At 49.9% G+C, this 19082-nt stretch overlaps 1 protein-coding gene across 1 annotated transcript in view; it reads left to right on the top strand.

Moving 5' to 3' along the window:
* Positions 1-18992, top strand: part of Arap3 (ArfGAP with RhoGAP domain, ankyrin repeat and PH domain 3) — a 26120-nt gene extending 7128 nt beyond the window's left edge. Inside the window, exons 5-33 of the mRNA XM_005356015.3 lie at positions 265-459; positions 595-664; positions 880-1000; positions 1097-1281; positions 1365-1471; positions 1934-2133; positions 2246-2331; positions 2467-2649; positions 2803-2938; positions 3553-3669; positions 4092-4239; positions 4335-4437; positions 6280-6499; positions 7121-7184; positions 7395-7558; positions 10136-10348; positions 10970-11075; positions 11745-11892; positions 12176-12244; positions 13496-13570; positions 13655-13769; positions 15773-15901; positions 15982-16115; positions 16346-16428; positions 16521-16556; positions 17198-17261; positions 17372-17509; positions 17732-17770; positions 18211-18992. Of these exons, the coding sequence (XP_005356072.1) occupies positions 265-459; positions 595-664; positions 880-1000; positions 1097-1281; positions 1365-1471; positions 1934-2133; positions 2246-2331; positions 2467-2649; positions 2803-2938; positions 3553-3669; positions 4092-4239; positions 4335-4437; positions 6280-6499; positions 7121-7184; positions 7395-7558; positions 10136-10348; positions 10970-11075; positions 11745-11892; positions 12176-12244; positions 13496-13570; positions 13655-13769; positions 15773-15901; positions 15982-16115; positions 16346-16428; positions 16521-16556; positions 17198-17261; positions 17372-17509; positions 17732-17770; positions 18211-18693 (3931 nt within the window). The 3' untranslated portion in view covers positions 18694-18992. The remainder of the gene's footprint in view (positions 1-264; positions 460-594; positions 665-879; positions 1001-1096; positions 1282-1364; positions 1472-1933; positions 2134-2245; positions 2332-2466; positions 2650-2802; positions 2939-3552; positions 3670-4091; positions 4240-4334; positions 4438-6279; positions 6500-7120; positions 7185-7394; positions 7559-10135; positions 10349-10969; positions 11076-11744; positions 11893-12175; positions 12245-13495; positions 13571-13654; positions 13770-15772; positions 15902-15981; positions 16116-16345; positions 16429-16520; positions 16557-17197; positions 17262-17371; positions 17510-17731; positions 17771-18210) is intronic.
* Positions 18993-19082: the final 90 nt, after the last annotated feature.

Raw genomic sequence — 19082 nt, 5'->3', positions numbered from 1 at the left:
GGTAGGATGGCATTTGCACATCTTTCCTACTTCCAGAGGAGAGAGACTGACATTTCCCAGTAAAACCTCCAAAAACACTCAGGATGAAGCTTCATGACAACCCTTTGGGTTGCTAGTTTCTTTACCCCATTTCTTTACAAAGTAGATCTCGCACCTGCCAGACATGCAATAGGTGCTTATGGGTAGGGGTGGGGAACTTACCAAGAGATTGTCAAGGGCACCTAGTTTGACTTGTGTTCCTCTTGTACCCATAATGCTCAGCAGACAGGATCCGGAGACACGGGAAGATGCTGGCTATGCCAGCCTGGAGCTACCCGGGGACACCATCCTTTCAGTACCCACCCATGATGCAGAAGAGACCAGTGATGACCTCATTTCACCCTATGCCAGCTTCTCCTCCACCGCAGATCGTCCCATGCCACTGCTCAGCGGCTGGCTGGACAAACTCTCACCTCAGGGGTAGGGCTGCTTGGAAGGGAAGGGAGAGGAGAAGGGATTAGAGATAGGTAGGGTACAGACAGGTTCTAGGCTGAGTGATCGCCCACAGCACGCATTCCCAAACACCTAAGTGATCTGGGCCTCTTCCTTCTTCAGAAATTATGTGTTCCAGAGACGTTTTGTGCAGTTCAATGGAAGGAGTCTGACGTACTTCGGCAGTGACAAGGTAGGGGGCTGGCGCTGCTACATGGGTACCAGAGAGGGAAAGACGGGGAGGCTGAGGACTAGAAGGATGAAAAACCTAAGGCCGCAGCTGCTCACTGTCAGCATCTGAGGGAGCTGGCTCAGCAGCTGTAACCATGTGCATTGAATGCTGAGTTCATGAGTTCGGTGCACGGAGCTCAGTTCTTGTCCCCCTGGATTCCTGGGCTTTCTCTGTAGGACCCCTTCCCCAAAGGTGTGATCCCTCTGACTGCCATTGAGATGACCCGAAGCAGCAAGGACAACAAATTCCAGGTCATTACCGGCCAGAGAGTCTTTGTGTTTCGCACAGAGAGTGAGGGTGAGGGTCCGAGCCCACTGGGTTAGGGCAAGAGGGAGGCTAGGTTAACTAACACACATCCCACTGACCTGCTTCTCTGTCCCCACGGCCCACCAGCGCAACGTGACTTATGGTGCTCTACACTGCAATCCTGCCTGAAGGAACAGCGCCTCCTGGGCCACCCCCGTCCCCCTCACCCACCACGACCCCTCCGCACCGGCATGTTGGAGTTGCGTGGACACAAGGCCAAGGTGTTTGCTGCCTTGATCCCTGGAGAGTTGGCGTTGTACAAGAGTGAACAGGTAAAGAGAGCTGGGCAGGAGCTGATGAGCCTGGCTTGCCCGTTCTGGACTCTAACAGTGTTGTGCACCACTGACCCCGCTAGGCCTTCTCTCTGGGCATTGGGATCTGCTTCATTCAACTGCAAGGCTGCAGTGTCCGAGAGACCAAGAGTCGAAGCTTTGATCTTCTCACACCCCATCGTTGCTTCAGGTGGGGCCCAGACTGGTGGAAGGCGAGGCTAGGGTCTTCTCAAGGGAGATCACAAAGGTGCAGAGGGCTGGAGGCCTCCTCCAGGGGTTATCAATGGGTAGAGATGACGAGTTCAGTGAACAAGGTCAGGATGTCAGGAAAGGAAGATGGGATAGCTCAATTGTTCCAGTTGCTTGTCTAGCATGCAAAGAACCCCAAGTTCAATCCCCAGCATGACATAAATCAGGCATGGTACTACATGCTTCTGATCCCAGTCCTCAGAGCCAGAGGTTCAGAAGCTCAGAGTCATCTTCAATCATATAAAGTTTGAGGCCAACCTGGGATAGATGAGACCCTGACAGAAATTAAGTAAGAATAATAGTTCTGACCCAGAAGTGGCCTCTAGTAGCTCCTGTAGAAATGGCCATTGGGATAGGATGTGGCGGGAGGTCCATGCCCATGGACTGGCTGTCCACCCCTCAGCTTCACAGCCGAGTCTGGGGGGGCTCGACAGAGCTGGGCGGCCGCTCTGCAAGAAGCAGTAACCGAGACCCTGTCTGACTACGAGGTGGCTGAGAAGGTCTGGTCAAACCGGGCAAACCGACACTGTGCAGACTGCGGGGCCTCCCGCCCGGATTGGGCTGCCGTCAACCTGGGGGTGGTCATCTGCAAGCAGTGTGCAGGTGAGAGGTGAACCTGAGGTGCAAACGGGGAGGGGGAGGAGAGGGACTGCTGGCTGGGGGATCCTGGGCGGGACTCAGAGCACTCTGACACCCGGCTTTCCCATGCTTTCAGGCCAGCACCGGGCCCTGGGCTCTGGGATCTCCAAAGTGCAGAGCCTGAAGCTGGACACGAGTGTCTGGAGCAATGAGATAGTGCAGGTGAGGGGTCTGAGGGAAGCGGTGAGGAATGGAGAAGGAGCATCCAAAAGCAGACTTGGGGTCCAGCTTGGGGATGAGGCTGTCGGGAGACTTTTGAGTTCTGGTCACACATCTTGGCCTCTTGTCATTCTGCAGTTGTTCATTGTCCTGGGAAATGATCGTGCCAACAGCTTCTGGGCAGGGGCACTACCCCCAGGTGAAGGGCTGCATCCAGATTCAGCCCCTGGCCCTCGGGGAGAGTTTATCTCCCGCAAGTACAAGCTGGGTCTCTTCCGGAAGCCCCATCCTCAGCATCCGGATCATAGCCAGCTACTACAGGTAGGAGGGACAGGTCGGTGTTCATGGGGGATGGGGTGCAGTCTGTATTGGAATGCCTAGACCTGGGTGGTTGGTAATGGCTGCTTTTGGTGATAAACTGGAGGAGCTCTTGGGTTGTGGAGGAGGCTGAGAGAGATCCTTCCTTCCCTGTAGGCACTGTGTGCAGCTATGGTGGGACCCAACCTGCTAAAGAACATGACCCAGCTCCTCTGCGTAGAAGCCACCGAGGGAGAGGAGCCCTGGTCCCCTTCAGTCCTCAATGGCAGCTTGCTTAGTCTTCTACCATCAGGTCATCCTCTCAAGTAACTCCCTATCTCCCTAGGAGTTCCCACACCCAACCTGTGACTCGTTTCTTTCAGGAGGGGCCCATTACCTCATTCTCCTATCTATCGCAATGGCAGGCTTGGCAGTTTCCTAAGCTCTCAGACTTCCCGAGGTCAAGGGATGAGCGATAAGACCCTGAGGTCACTGCCTAGAACAGAATGTTCCCAGGTGTTAGTACCCTACCATCTTGACAGCATCAACCTGCCAGGCAGGTCTCAGCTTCCTGGGGACGTTCTTATTGCTGGAATAAGTAGCTGGTTTAATGATTTTTGGCTTCCACTTATCAGACTGGATATGTCAGGACACTTAAAGATGGCCGTGCTCTGGTGTGCCCACCTAGAACCGCCTGCCTGGTTGGGTGGCTGGTGGGGCGAGAAGTAGGTGAACACTAGGCTAGAGGCCTGTCTCTGATCTTTCCTCCTGTGGCACTCTGGGTAGTGAGGCACTCAGTCCCACTGGGCTACACTTCATGCTGTTGGTGGAACTGGGTCCCATGGTCTGGTCCCACTGGATGCATTTTCCAGTGGAAGTCCTGCCATCCCTGCACTGTCCTCACCTGATCCCTTCTTCCCCTGGCAGACTCCTCCCCTGGAGTATACAACGAAGTGGTAGTGCCCGCCTCTTACAGAGGCTTCCTATACTGCGGTCCTGTCAGCAACAAGGCTGGAGCTCCACCTCTCCGCAGGGGCCGGGATGGTGAGCAAGCAGGAGCCAGGGGATGGGAGGAGACAGGTTCGGGCTAATGTGTTGCAGAGAGACGGAAGGACAGAGCTGGGATAGGAAAGTGCCCTGGAGTGGACTGGGATGCTGGAGGTCGGTCAGGTCACAGCACTAGATGACAGTCAAGAGATTCTGCTCTGACGGCAGACTATCTGGGTCAAATGTCCACTCTGCTCCCTCCTCCTTGTGTGACTCAGGCATGCTGCACGACGGCAAGCCTCAGTTTTCCCATCTGCAGGGCAATGTTTAAATACAAACCCACTTGCTAGAATGACTGTGACGATTTCGTAGTATCAGCCATAGGAAGAAGGCTTGACGTAAAATAAGTATGTGGGAATGGGGGAATGGGGACTGTGACGCGGGGCTGGTGACAGCTCCTCTATCTCTCTTCCACTTAGCTCCGCCCCGCTTGTGGTGTGTGCTGGGAGCTGCCCTGGAAATGTTTGCATCAGAGAGCAGCCCTGAACCCCTCAGCCTTCTCCAGCCCCAGGATGTTGTATGTCTGGGTGTAAGCCCCCCACCTGCTGATCCAGGTGACCTTGACAGGTGACACTGCCCTCTCCATCCCGCTCTTACCAGTACCCAACCTGGCAGCGCCCTCATTACCCCCTGTTGTCCTCCTGACATCATCTGTCCTTCAGGTTTCCATTTTCCTTCGAACTCATCCTCACTGGGGGAAGAATCCAGCATTTTGCCACAGACGGAGCAGACAGTCTGGAGGCTTGGATCACCGCAGTGGGCAAGGTGAGGAGACAAGACCCCTCTCCAGCAGCTCACAATGTCCCCATCCCCACCCACTCCCACCCTGTTCTCTTCTAACAGGCAAAGCTGGCTGAGTACTTATTCTGTGCCAGTCCCTGTGTTTTAAGAAGTGCTCACTCAATGTCTCATTTAATTTTTACAACAACCTTTAGAGGTATTTTTGATGATCTATTTTATGAAAGGAAACACAGTCTTAGAGGTAAGGAATTCATTCGGTTAAGGTCACAGAGCTAGGAGGCAGGGCACTAAAATTCAAGGAATTTTAGCCTTGCTGCCATCTTCCTGCCCTCTGGTTTTCCAATAGGCAAAAGCTCCTTTTTCCCCCTTCAATGAAACAGGATCTTGCTATGTAGGACTGGCCTTAGACTTTAAGCAATCCTCCTGCTTCTGCCTCCCGAGCACTGGGATATTAGGCATGCGCCATCATGGCCAGCTATAAGTACTTTCATAAATCTTACTTCCTCCATACCTCGACAAGTCGGTCTCTGTATTTGAGCCTCCTTTCCTGGAAGTAAAAAGTTTAGGCTCAGAGCCAGACACCCTGAGATCTGAGTCCTACAGCTTAGCCCCAGGAGCTCTTCCATGTCTGCAGGGTGGGTGTAAAGGTTCACCCCCTAGGGGTGAGGGTTAAGTGACATGTGAAGCCCACACACAGTAAGCCCTCTCTCTGTGGGCGTTGAAAGAACGGTGGTGGTGACGCTGATGATGACGACAATTGCTCCCATCCTAAAACGGCTTTTTCCCTGAGTTCTGTTCACCTTCAACTTTTCACCCTGGTATCTTCCTTCCCTCCTGACAACTTCTCAGAAAGTTGTGTGCAGCCCGCAGTTCCTCCTTAACCCCTTGTGGCTGCCTTCCTCTGCCTAGACTCTCCAAAGCTGCTCCCCTGAATGTCATTAGCGACCTCCCATGTCCAGAGGTCAGGAGCCATCCCTCTGGCCTCCCTGTATCATCTCTGCCACAACTGACACCCCGCTTACCCTGCTGTGGTCTCCTGACTGTTTGTTCTATCCATGATAGGGTATGCACAGAGCTCGAGAGGAAGCATTTTGAATCTTTCATAACAGTTTGTCAGAATGATTTTATTTGTTGAATCTAATTATACAAGTAAAGAATTTGTTCTTCTTTCTTTTTTTTAGTATTTTTTATGTTTATATATATAAATGTATATTATATGAATGTGTGGCCTGTATGTGTGTGTGTACGTGTGTGTATGTGTGTGTGTATATATATATGAATGTTTGACCTGTACTATGTATGTATACAGTGTGCATGCTCTGTGCCCACAGAGGTCAGAATAGGGCATCAGATCCCCTGGAGCTGGAGTTGAGGATGGCTGTGAGCCACCATGTGGGTGCTAGGAATCGAAACTCAGTCTTCTGCAAGAGTAAACAAGTGTTATAAACCACTGAGCCATCTCTCCAGCCCGTCTTTGCTTCTTCATTTTAATTTTCTAGCAGTTAATTTTTACTGTTTTTGATGAAAACTATCAGTGACAGATTGGAGCTCTTAAAAAACAAAACCAGGCCGGGCGGTGGTGGCGCATGCCTTTAATCCCAGCACTAAGGAGGCAGAGGCAGGCAGATCTCTGTGAGTTCAGGCTAGCCTGGTCTACAGAGCAAGTTGCAGGACAGCCAGGGTTACGTAGAGGAACACTGTCCAAAAAACTGGAAAAAAAAAAAGAAGGGGGGGGGAAGACAGCCACACAGGGTCTCCCTATGCTGGAGTAAACTGAATGAGTTTCTTCCCTGTCTGTTCCTCTCCCTGGACCCTTGTCTTTTCCCTTCTTTCCCTTCCCACCCGTGTCCACTTCTACCTCCACAGTGGTTCTCTCCGCTCAGCTGTCACCAGCTGCTGGGTGCTGGGTTGCTGCGGATGGGACGCCTGTCTCTACGGTCCCCCTCCCACGCAGGCCCGGCTCCTGGTCTCTGGCTGTCAGGGTTCGGCCTCCTTCGTGGTGACCACCTCTTCCTGTGTCCAGCGCCAGGCCCTGGTCCTCCAGCCCCTGAGGACATGGTGCATTTACGGCGTCTACAGGAGATCAGTGAGCAGGGGTGTGGACAGGGCGCAAGGGTGGCCATGGGCAACAGCGAGACAGAACCTTTTTTATTTGGGAATCCTTATGGGAAAGAACAGAATGTAATAGCAGATCTAGGGTCTGAAGTCAGACTACCTAGCTTTGGGCCCCATTCCCATGAGTTCCAAGCTTGTGTCCTTGGAAGAGTTACTCAACTTTTCCATGCCTTGGGTTTTTAATCTTAAAATGGACAACATAAGACCTTCCTCCAAGGACTAGAATGAGGTTCAAATAAGGAAATACTTAAACACTTTTATCACAGAACCTGGCAGGAAGCAACGTCTAAGTACTCAAATATTATTTGCTGGTTGGGGACCAGGACGAGGGACTATGTGTGTGTCTTCACTGTTGCCTTCTGGAAGAGGAACACGCTAGAATAATACAGTAGGACTCTGGGAACAACAGAGCTGAGTCTTAACTCAGCTTTGCCCCTTTTAGCATATTATTTAACCTCTGAGCACTCGTATATCACATGGGTGTACTAGTGTGTAGTTTACCCGTGGAGCATTGTTTGTAAAGCTGCTAACCTGGCACCTACATACCTATGAGTCTTCACTATGATGATAATGTTCAAGGATTCTTCTTTAGGTGTGGTCTCTGCAGCTGAAACTCCAGACAAAAAGGAGCACTTGGTCCTGGTAGAGACAGGAAGGTAATGTTCTACTTATCTGTGATCCTTTGAACCCAGCTTCCTCCCACCCCTTCCTTCCTGCTTCCTCAAAGTTGCTTCCCCTGTTTAGGGAACTATCTAGGCTTGGTGTGGTTGCCCCCTGCTGGTAGCTCTGGGAAGTCGGCTCCTTGTGTTCCTCAGCTCCTGTCTGATCTCTGGAGCAGGCTCTAACTCAGGTTTCTCGGGTCTCAGGACCCTGTATTTGCAGGGGGAAGGCCGGCTAGACTTTGCAGCGTGGAACACAGCTATTGGGAGTGCAGCTGGAGGGGGTGGCACAGGGCTGCAGGAGCAGCAGATGAGCCGGGGCGACATCCCGATCATTGTAGACGCTTGCATCAGTTTCGTCACACAGCATGGTGAGTGGGCGCCGACTGACAATGAGCCAGTGGGGAGGGGTTGGAGAAGGCCGGTGTGCGTGTGTGTGCGCGTGCGTGCGTGCGTGCGTGTGTATGTGTTACCTGGAACGCAACGCCAGCTGGCCATGTGATTCTCTGAGCCTTAGTTCCCTCATCTATTAAATGGAACCATCAGTCCCCATTTTCCAGTCTACTGTGACAATGAGATGGTGCTTGTCAAACCAAGAGTGCAGGGCCCAGCAGGATGTCCCTGCTCAGAGGTGACACTGGTACAGAGGGCGAGAGGGACACAAGAAATGTGAGGATTCAGAGAGGTGGTGGACTGAGAGGAGGCGTCAATGAGGCAAGGGCTAAACTGGGCAGGACAAGATCCCCGAAGGTCTGAACAGAATAGCTCTATGGAAGAGAGAATGTCCAGGATTCTTGGTCTTTGTGGAGTCTGGCCTAATGAATCTACATCCTGTATAAACATTTTTTAGGAGGCTGAATATTGAAAAAGAAAAATTCTTAGGACACCAAGGTGGTTACAGAATCTGGGTTCTATCCCCAGCATCAAAACCAGCCAAGGAAACAAAGGAAACAAATGGGCCTACTGCAACTATTCAGTAATTTGAGGTAGAAGGAGTCCAAGTTCAAGGCATTAGGTTATGAAACAAGTTCAAGGGCAGCATAAGCAACTTAGTGGGAGCTCATCTCAAAATACAAAAAGGGCTGAAGGTATTGATTATGGATAAGGTTCTTATCCTGGCATGGATAAGAACCCAGAAACTCTGGGTTTCATCCTAGTATTGAAGGAAAAAAGAAAGACACCTTTATGACCATACAAAGAGTTGTATTTTACCAGTCATGGGCAGTGGATAAATAGTGGCTAATGACATTCTCCCCACTTTGGCGGTAACCTCATCCAGTGATCTTACACTCACCAGCTCCTCGCTCCTCTTTTAGCTTCCCTAGTATTCAGTCTGAGGCCTCAAGAGAAGGCCTGAGATGGACACACCTTCCCCTCCAAGGTCTCTGCATGGCAGTACTCATTTGACAGCTGTTGGTTCAGGTGCTACCACAGGGCTGTCGGCGAGGAGGCTGGGGGAACAGGGAAGGCCCTGCGAGGCTCACAGGCTACTGGGAAAGATGGGTATTAAGAAAACAAACATCATCAGCTCTCGCTATTTGCAGGAGTTATGTTCTACAGAGCCACTGCAAACACTTAATTACTTGAATACTGGATATCAGTCCAGGGGAGAGGCAGGATGAGAGTTCTCGGAACTTCTGGTCACAAGGTTTTTACCGACCAGTTCACAAAAAAACAAACAAAAACATCAAACAAACTTGTTCGGCATGTTTTGTTGTGTAAAGGCAGTTTATTTAGTATATATGGTTTGATTCAATGACACTCAGTTCAAGCTCAACATCAGCACAAACAGACCTGAATGAAACTTATTTAATGTTCCCTGTAAACCACATCACAGGGTCCTCATGCAACACTACCTCATGCAAAAATCTACATACTCTTGAAAGGGCGTTTTCACCAGAACATTACCTCATGCAAAAATCTACATACTCTTGAAAGGGCGTTTTCACCAGAACATTACCTCATGCAAAAATCTACATACTCTTGAAAGGGCATTTTCACCAGCAAAATCACCAGCAGAAAGAAAAGGAACACATGACTAAATATTTCATAAAAGGGATGTGGCTGGGGCCACAGAGTATGTGTGAGGCCCTAGTTTCCATCCCTAGTTCCTCAAAAAGAAAAAAAAAGGATATTTATTAATAACCTGAGACCTTAGCTAGGAGCATGTGTGTGGGAGAAAGAGCTGACCTTTTCTTTACTCTGTCTATGTTACAAGTTAACCAGAAGTGCACAGGCTCTCTGTAGCCACAGTTTCTATATCTGTATACTCAGCCAACTAAACACAGAAAATTTGAAAACAGTTGTAGTGACTATATATATTGGTCATTCTTTACATCATATTAGGTATTATAAGCAATCCAGAGATGATTTACATAGGGTTATGTGTAGTGATATTTCATTTCATTTGTATTTTAATAAATAAAGCTTGCCTGAAGATCAGAGAATAAAACAGTCACACTGACTGGTCAGCCTTACTGACCAGGCAGTGGTGGCACACACGTTTAATCACAAATGAAATATCACTATAGTTAGGTGTAAATGCACCACTTCATATAAGAAACTTAAGCATCATAGAGTTGGTCATTTATGGGAGGACCCCTGAATCCAATCCCCCATGGATACTAAACAATGACTTACTGATGTTAGGGTTACAGATAAATTTTGTTGATCAGGTGAATGCGCAATTTTAGAGGATATGGACAGTGCAGTCAACCATATTGTAATTTCAGAGAGTATTTCATAAAAATAAAAGTGGGAGCTATAGCCTGATGGTTATGCCATGCATGCCGGTGAGGTCAAGAAAGGACTTTCCAGCAGGGAGTTGAGAACCAAGACTTGCTGAGACCAAGCAGCCACATAGCATGGGGTTGATCATCAAGGGGCTGCTGGGTGGGCGGTGTTCTGTCTTCACGCAATATTGAACAGGGGCTATTGGTTGTTTTCAGGGCTTCGGCTGGAAGGTGTCTATCGGAAAGGGGGTGCTCGGGCCCGCAGCCTGAAACTCTTGGCTGAATTTAGGCGGGACGCCCGGTCAGTGAAGCTCAGACCACGGGAACACTTTGTAGAAGACGTTACTGACACGCTCAAACGCTTCTTTCGAGAGCTTGATGACCCCGTGACCTGTGCTAGGTTGCTGCCTCGTTGGAGGGAGGCTGCAGGTACTTCTGAGACTCCACTGGGATCTCCATTTTCTTCTGTCAGCATCCACAAAGCTCTCGTGTGGAACTGGTGCATGAGCCCCCTCCTCAACATTCCCCACCCTGGCTGATCTTGGCTTGGGGCAAGTCCTAGTATGCTTTCTACTAATGTGATGAACATCACGATGAAAAGCAACATGGGGAGGAAAGGATTTATTTGTCTTAACATTTCCACATCACAATCCATCTCTGAGAAAAGCTAGGGCAGAAAGTCAAGCGGGAATCACGGCAGAAAACTGCTTACTGGCCTGCTCCTGATGGCTTGCTCAGCCTTTTTTTCTTACACCTGTCCAGGGATGGCACTACCCATAGTGCACTTGGCCCTCCTGCATCAATCATTAATCAGGAAAATGCTTCCACAGACATGCCCACAGGCCAGTCTGCTGGAGACATCTTGTCAGTTGAGGCTCACTCTTCCCTGGTGACTCTAGCTTTGTGTCAAGTTGACAGAAAATGTCACAGTGAAGAAGGAGGCAGAGAGAGAGAGAGAGATCCATGCTGGGTTTGTTTCTCAGAAAGTCTCTGCTCTCAGCCTCCTTCTCTTCCTGGTTCCTCTCCAGCTCTCCTCTTCTCTATCCCTAGAGCTTCCTCAGAAGAATCAGCGCCTGGAGAAATACAAGGAAGTGATTGGCTGCCTGCCTCGAGTCAACCGCCGAACACTGGCTACCCTCATTGGGCATCTCTATCGGTCAGTATGGTCGGGCCTTCTCAACTTCCTTTCCTGATCCTTCACACTTTAAACCGATGCCACGATCTCATTCATTCGTCAATTTCACGAATAGCTGTTACGTGAGGGTGACAGCTCAAGGTTCAGAGAATGGATTTAGGGACTATAGAGACTTAGGTTTTAATCAGGTCTTCCATTCTAGCAATGTGACTTTAGGTTGGTGTCTAAGTCAGGGTTTCTATGGCTGTGAAAAGGCAGCATAACCGCAGCAACTCTTATAAAGGAAAACACTTAATTGTGGTGGCTTGCTTGCAGTTTCAGAGGTTTAGTCCATTATCATCATGGTGGGAAGCAAGGTGGCAGCTGAGCTGAGAAGTTACAACAGAGAGTATATGGTCTTAGGGCCTGAAATGTTTATTCTCGCCCTTTACATAAAAACTGTGATACTTGCTCTAGTAATGACCACCTGTACCTTAACTGGGTTCCTGAGATAGTCAAAGCTCCTTGAGGTCAATGCTGTCTTGTTCACTGACTTAGCCTAGACCCTAGCATACAGTAGAGGGGTAGTAAGTGCCTGCCCAATTAACTAATGTGTTGGTGAAGTGGTGAGCATGGACTGGACTCAGGACCCAGATATTCTCTCTCTCTCTCTCTCTCTCTCTCTCTCTCTCTCTCTCTCTCTCTCTGCAGGGTGCAGAAGTGTGCTGCTCTAAACCAGATGTGCACGCGAAACCTGGCCCTCCTGTTTGCACCTAGTGTGTTCCAGACGGATGGGCGGGGGGAGCATGAGGTGCGGGTCCTGCAGGAGCTCATCGACGGCTACATCTCTGTCTTTGACGTAAGGCTTTCCTAACCCTGCCGTACAACCCCTCCACCTCACCCCTGTGGACTCAGTGTCTGGACCCTCATCCCAAAAGCCCTCACCTACCCCTGCATTAGCACCCCCCTCCCAGAGTCCTGGGCTTCCTTCTCCCACTACTTCAACCCCCAACGTCCTCTCATCATTGATTCCTGGCTCTTCAGGCCTCTGACCTTCTTCTCCAGTTCACCTTTGACCTCGTTATGTGCCCCGCTTCCCTCCTTTCTTAGCAGCCCCGGAAATAACTTTGGCCCTTTTGCAGATTGACTCTGACCAGGCAGCTCAGATCGACTTGGAGGTCAGTCTCATCACCACGTGGAAGGATGTGCAGGTAACTTGCCCTGCCTTAGACTGCTCAGTGGGGCAGGAGGGGCGACATCACCACAGGAACCGAGCCTTCTGCCCGCAAAGCTTCCTTTCAGCCTGTCTTCCTGCACATTGACTCTTGGCTCTTTGGTAGATGGGGAATCCCCAGAACGAACTGCTTTGGGTAGTGTATTTGGTCTTCTATTCTACTATGAGGATTCTTCAGTATTTCACTTTCTCTGTGGTACTGAGTACTAAAACAAGGGCCTCACAGAGCCTAGGCAAGCAGTCTCTCACTGAAATACATCCCCAGCACCCTACTTCTAAGTGTAGGAGATCTCAGGAAAGCCAAGTTTAGTAGCCCATGCCTGTAATCCTAGCACTTGGGTTGTGGAGGTAGGTGGATCAAGAGTTCAGCCACAGAGACCTCTGCAGGTCAGGGATGGGAATGCAGCTCAGATTATATACTTGCCTAGGATGCATGAATCCCTCAGTTGGATCCGCATAGCACCACACACAAAACCAAGCATGTTGGTGGCACATGGCTGCAATCCCAGCACTTAGAAGGTAGAAGCAGGAAGATCAAAAGTTTAAGGTCATCCTCAGCTACTTAACAAGCAGTGTCAGGCTGGACCTACGTGAAACCTGTCTCGGAGTTCAAGGCCAGCATGAGTCCTTGGGGGATATGGGGTGGGGCAGGAAGAATATTGTTTAAAATACAATAACAAGTACTGTTGAGGACATCCTATGTTCCAGGAATCTCTAATCTCATTTTAGCACCACACAACTCCATTTTTTTTTTTCAAATAAAGAATTGAGACTCTTGAGTCACTTCTTTGGGTCATAGTAGGTGAGTGGCAGAGAAGGGACAAGTGGTCTTGACTGCAAACCTCTCCTTGAAGCCACTGCATCATACTGTCTGAGGTGGCATCACATGAGGCTAAACCTGCAGTCTCCCAGGTCTGGAGCTCAAGTCAAAGGCCCAAGGCATGCTGGGAATGAGGGCTGGAAGGAGACCTTTGTTGGAGGAGCTACAAAGGAAGCATTCTTCCATCCTGTATTTTTTTTTTTTTTTTTTTTTTTTGTTTTTCGAGACAGGGTTTCTCTGTGGCTTTGGAGCCTGTCCTGGAACTAGCTCTGTAGACCAGGCTGGTCTCGAACTCACAGAGATCCACCTGCCTCTGCCTCCCTAGTGCTGGGATTAAAGGCGTGCGCCACCATCGCCCGGCCATCCTGTATTTTTGTAACCTCTGTGTCCTCCTCTATCTCCCCTCAGTTGTCCCAAGCTGGAGATCTCATCATGGAAGTTTATATAGAACAGCAGCTCCCGGACAATTGCGTCACCCTAAAGGTCAGTCTTTAGGGACTGGAGGGGAAGGGGAGAAGGGCGGGTGCAGTGGTCTAATCAACATGGTTTCTTTTGTGGGTATGTTAGGTGTCCCCAACGCTGACTGCCGAGGAGCTGACTAACCAGGTGCTGGAGATGCGAGGGACAACATCAGGGACAGACTTGTGGGTGACATTTGAAATTCTTGAGCACGGAGAGCTCGGTGAGCACGATCACACATTTGTGTGTGTGGACACATGACCAAGGTCATCAGTGACTTCCCTGTTGCCAGATGTCATGGCCATTTTACTAAGTCAACTCATCCACGTGAGAAGGTGCTCCCGTGGTGGATGGATTCCTTTTCTCAGTCTTCTCTTAGCTTCAGCAAAGGTTTCCCCTCTATCTCAAAGGAGGCTCCTTTTCCTCCTTTGCCCTGATTGAAGTGTTAGAAGAGCCAGAAGTCAATACTGGGCCTTTTTTTTTTTCTTTTCTACTTACATTCTTCCCCATGGCTTTAAATACCATTAACTGACACTCAAATTAATTTCAGTGAGCTGGAAACTCACTATGTAGCTGAAGTTGGCCTTGATCTTATGGAAATTCTCCTGCTTCTTTCTACCAAGTGCTGGGATGACAGGTATACCCTAGCATGCCTGGCTGACAGCCCACATTTTTATCTCCGGTTCAGATCTCTCCTCTGTACTATAGACTTACATATGCAGTTGCTTAGTGACACTGCCAATCCCACAGGCATTTCAGTACTGTCATTTCCTCCCTTGCTAGGCCCCTCCTCAATATAAAGCCCAAACTGTTCTCTGGCTTTTCTTTTTCAGCAAATAGTAGCACAGTTCACTCAGCTCTCAGGTCCAGAAGTCTAAGAGTTCTATGCCCACCCCTCTTCATCTTCATACTCAATGCAGCAATTAATTAGTCCTGCTGATTGCATTCATTTTTCTCCATCCTATTGTTTCCACCCTAGCCAGAGTCACCATTATCTGTCTGTCTCCCAGTAGGAACCACTGAACTGCATGGCTCCAGACTGGGGAGGGCTGGACAATGTTCCGCTTTTGCCTCTCTACAATCTGTTTTCTGAAGAGTAGTCAAATGAACATTTCAAGTATAAACCAGATCACACGATTCCTATGGTTAAAACCTTCTGATGGGTTCCTAATGAATTTGTGATAAAACTCAAAGTCTTTATGGCCTGTGAACCCTTGAATGCATGGCTGCTGGTTATTTCTAAGAGACCATCCCACATCAGCCATCCTCTATCTCCTCTGTCTCTTTGCCAGAGCATGGGTACCCTCTCTCCACCGTGCTGAGGACTGCACATAGGTGTTTGAGGATGGAAGGCAGGTGTGCACCACTGAGTCCCGTGTATCCCTATTCAGGCCACACTGACTGTTTAGTTCCTCCGAGAAGACTTTCTTGACGCATGGCATTTGTTCTTATGTTTGCTCCTATAAGATCTGACCTGAAGCTGTGGTGGTGCACACCTGTAACCCTAGAAGTAGGGAGGTAGGGACATGTGGAGGACAGTCTGTTCTGGCTTCCAGGCCAGACAGGGCTACATAGCGAGGCATTATTTCAAAGTAAAGAAACGTCCCAAACCCCAAATCAAACAAATAAATGAAAAATATCATCCATGATCTTATGTAGTTTACTTTGCTTAATCTTTTAATAGGTTGGTGAGCCTTGTCTAAAAATGCAACTTCTAACAGGCTTTGCCTGCCTAGCCTACCTCACTGCTCACCCGCTTTCCCCTTTGTCCCTTTGTTCTCTGTGTGTCTCTTAAATATTGTTTATTTAAAAGTGATTATTGGGGGCTGGAGAAATGGTTCAGTGATTGAAAGTGCCACAGAGGACCAGAAGTTTGTTCCAAGTACCTACACTGGGTAGCTTACAACTGCCTGTAACTCTAGCTTCCAGGAAAACACACACACACACAAATTAAAAATAGATCCTTTTTTTTTTTAAATTATTGCTTGTCTCTATTTTGCTTGATTACCGGTTTACTGTTGGCTCCTTCATTAGGCTGTAGCTTCAAGAAAGCCGGCCATATGTATCGATCTCCCCACTGTATCCCAGGGACAGCATACCTGGCATAGCATCAGGGTTAAAATAAATGTCTGTGATTAGATAGGTGGATGAGGAGATGAGGTGGGGGCTCCAGTCTTTGGCTAGCTTTTCTGATTACTACCTGCTTTGGTCAACATTTCCCTCCAGAGAGGCCACTGCACCCCAAAGAAAAGGTCCTAGAGCAGGCCCTGCAATGGTGCCAGCTTCCAGAGCCCTGCTCAGCCTCTCTGCTCCTGAGAAAAGTCTCCATGGCACACGCTGGCTGCCTTTTCACAGGTGAGCCTCCTCCCCCAGCCCAGCACTCCTCAGACCTCTCTCCCAGTAGCCTCCACCCGGCATTGCTCTTCTGTGCCCAGGAGTCCGGCGGGAGAGCCCACGGGTGGGCCTGCTACGGTGTCGTGAGGAGCCACCTCGCTTGCTGGGAAGCCGCTTCCAGGAGAGGTTCTTTTTGTTGCGTGGCCGCTGCCTGCTGCTGCTCAAGGAGAAGAAGGTGACACCGCAGGGAGAGAGGGGTGCAATGTTGGCTGGTTAGGCAGCAGGGGCTGTAATGGTACCAGCCCCTGACTCCATAGCTCATATCCTCGCCAATCTCATTGCTTCTCTAATGCTGCCCTTTCAGACTCCACGATCGCATGTTCCACTGCACCCATGGCTTATTGATCTTCCTAACCACCGTGTTCTTGTACCTCTCGATCTTAACGCCTCTGTTCATGTTCTCAGAGCTCTAAACCAGAACGGGAGTGGTCTCTGGAAGGTGCCAAGGTCTACCTGGGAATCCGCAAGAAGTTAAAACCTCCAACACCGTGAGTGTTCCTCCCTAGCCCTGACTTAGAGCTTTCCTGCCATTACCTCCCTGCCTTTTGGTTATTCTTTCACTGATCCCTTTGCCTTTCAGGTGGGGCTTCACATTGATACTGGATAAGGTACACCTGTGAGTACCTCCTAACTTGCTAGCTTCTTCTCTGGCTCCGCCCTGCTTCCCGTCCGTGTGCATGCGTGTGCCTGCGTGTATGTGTTCATGTGTGCGGAGATCAGAGGTAAACTTCAGGTGTCATTCACGAGGACCTGGGGCTTGCCAGTTAGGCTAGGCTGGGAGCCTCAGAGAGCTGCCTGTCTCCACCTCCCCAGCTCTGGGATGATAGGCACTAGCCACCATCCCAGCACCAGCTTTTCTTTTCTTTTTAATCAAGAAGATTTATATGTATGGGTCATTTTGCCTGAATTTATATCTGTGTACCATGTGCATGTCTGGGGTCCCCAGAGGTCAGACCCCTGAAACTAGGGTTACAGGTGGTTATGAGCCACCACACGGGTGCTTCGAGTTGAACCCAGGTCCTCTGGAGGAGCAACAGGAGCTCTTAACCACTGAGCCCTCTCTCTAACTGCTCCTTTTTGACATGGTGCTGGGAATCCAAATCTAGTCCCTAGACTTGCATGGCAAACACGTTATACGAACTGAGATCTCTTCCCCAGCCCTGCCCTGTCCTCTTTCCTCTACTGTCCCCTTCTCCATTCCTTCATGCTTAGTGCTACGACTCTTTCTGCTTCCTGATGCCCTCTGTTCATCCACAGCTGTCTGTCCTGCACTGATGAGGACGAGATGTGGGACTGGACCACAAGCATTCTTAAAGCTCAGGTGAGGAGAAGGAAGAGGCCGAAGGCTGGGCTTCTGGTGCCGTTGGGGATCAGCCATATCCCCCAGTGCCTCCCAGGTCCACTAGTGCCAACACCTCACTGTCTCCTCAGCACGATGACCAGCAGTCGGTGGTTTTACGTCGTCGTTCCTCCTCTGACCTTGCTCGTCAGAAGTTTGGCACTATGCCCTTGCTGCCCATCCGAGGAGATGACAGTGGAGCCACTCTTCTGTCTGCCAACCAGACCCTGGTGAGCCCCTACCCCCAGCATGTCCTAAACAGCTGATCCCTGCCGTTACCTTTGTCATGCTGCAGGAGGAGACAGCGTGCCTGCGTGCCAGATGCCCACCCACTCGCCACCACCCTCTTGTCCACATTCTTTGTGCCCTCACTTCCTGCCTCCGTCTCCTGTTGTCTTACTTTGTAAAACTCTGTCTCTCCCTCCCCTCTTCCCCACTCCACCTGTGTCCAGCGGCGGCTACACAACCGGAGGACCTTATCCATGTTCTTTGTGAGTATTGTGCTTGCTCTGGCTTTGTGTCTATCCCTGTGTGTGTTCCATGCTGACTACGCCCTGGTGCACTACGTGTCTGTTCTGAGGCAGGCTGTCAGTAACAGAGGAAGACAGTGAGGGGTGATACAATGAGGGAAGGAGAAAGTAACTACAAATCTGAGAAACAGAAGAAAGAGGGTTTAAGCAAATGCATTCTGGAGCCAGATAGATCTGGATTGAAGCCTCACCAACTACTATTTCCTTACTATGTGATTCAGGGCAACTTAACCCCTCTGCATGTCACTGTCTTGCAGTTTGACCCACTTGCATGGGGTTGTTGTGACATCATATATGTCAAGTATTTTGTAGTGTCTGACTCAAGGAAGAACTTGATCAAGGATTAATAATACCGTAACTCTAACACTGTGCCCATCCTCGGCTGTCCCATTCCCATACAGCCAATGAAGTCACCCCAGGGGTCTGTGGAGGAACAAGATGAGCTGGAGGAGCCTGTGTATGAAGAGCCAGTATATGAGGAGGTCGGGGCCTTCCCTGAGCTTACCAAGGACACGACCGCCTTCTCTTCCACATGGGAGTGGACAGCCAAGGCAGAGTCGCCCCTTGCCAGCCACAGGTCCTTTGATCAAACCCCCCTCTCCAAAGCAAACATGTTGGGCCAGGAGGAGAGGGTACCTGACTCTTCTCCAGGCCCCCATTCAAAGAGCAGTCCTCAGGCACGGGGATCCCTGGAGGAACAGCTGCTTCAGGAGCTTAACAACCTCATCCTGAGGAAGGGAGAGCCTGCTACATGTCCAGAAAGTCCTTCTCAGCCCATCAGTTCCCAAACCCCCAGCCTGACTAGCCTTCCAACACAGGCACCCAGTTTACCCACCCAAACTCCCTGCACTACCAACCCACCCTCCAGCCAGCCCCTCACATGACCCTAGGCCAGCAGCTGAGGAGGTAGGTAACCAGAGGAGAAGCCAGGCGCTCACCATGGCAGACACCACGGGGGCTTCTTCTGCCCTTGATGGATGACTCTGGAATCCAGTATGGTACCATGGAAGGAGCACTGGACTGAGACCTGAGACTGTGTCTCAAGGATGATCATGGCCCCTTTCTGGGCTCAGCCCCTTTATTTGTACTATGAAGTCACTAAAATAAAAGAGGAGCAAACAGCAAATTATGCTTCTGAGCAATAAGCCCTAATACTTTCCCTTAATAAGAGCAGCTCCTGGGCTGGAGAGATGGCTCAGTGGTTAAGAGCATTGCCTGCTCTTCCAAAGGTCCTGAGTTCAATTCCCAGCAACCACATGGTGGCTCACAACCA

This window comes from Microtus ochrogaster, chromosome 18, assembly GCF_000317375.1.
Source record: "Microtus ochrogaster isolate Prairie Vole_2 chromosome 18, MicOch1.0, whole genome shotgun sequence".
NCBI lineage: Eukaryota > Metazoa > Chordata > Mammalia > Rodentia > Cricetidae > Microtus > Microtus ochrogaster.
This window is presented reverse-complemented; position numbering and strand designations above follow the sequence as displayed.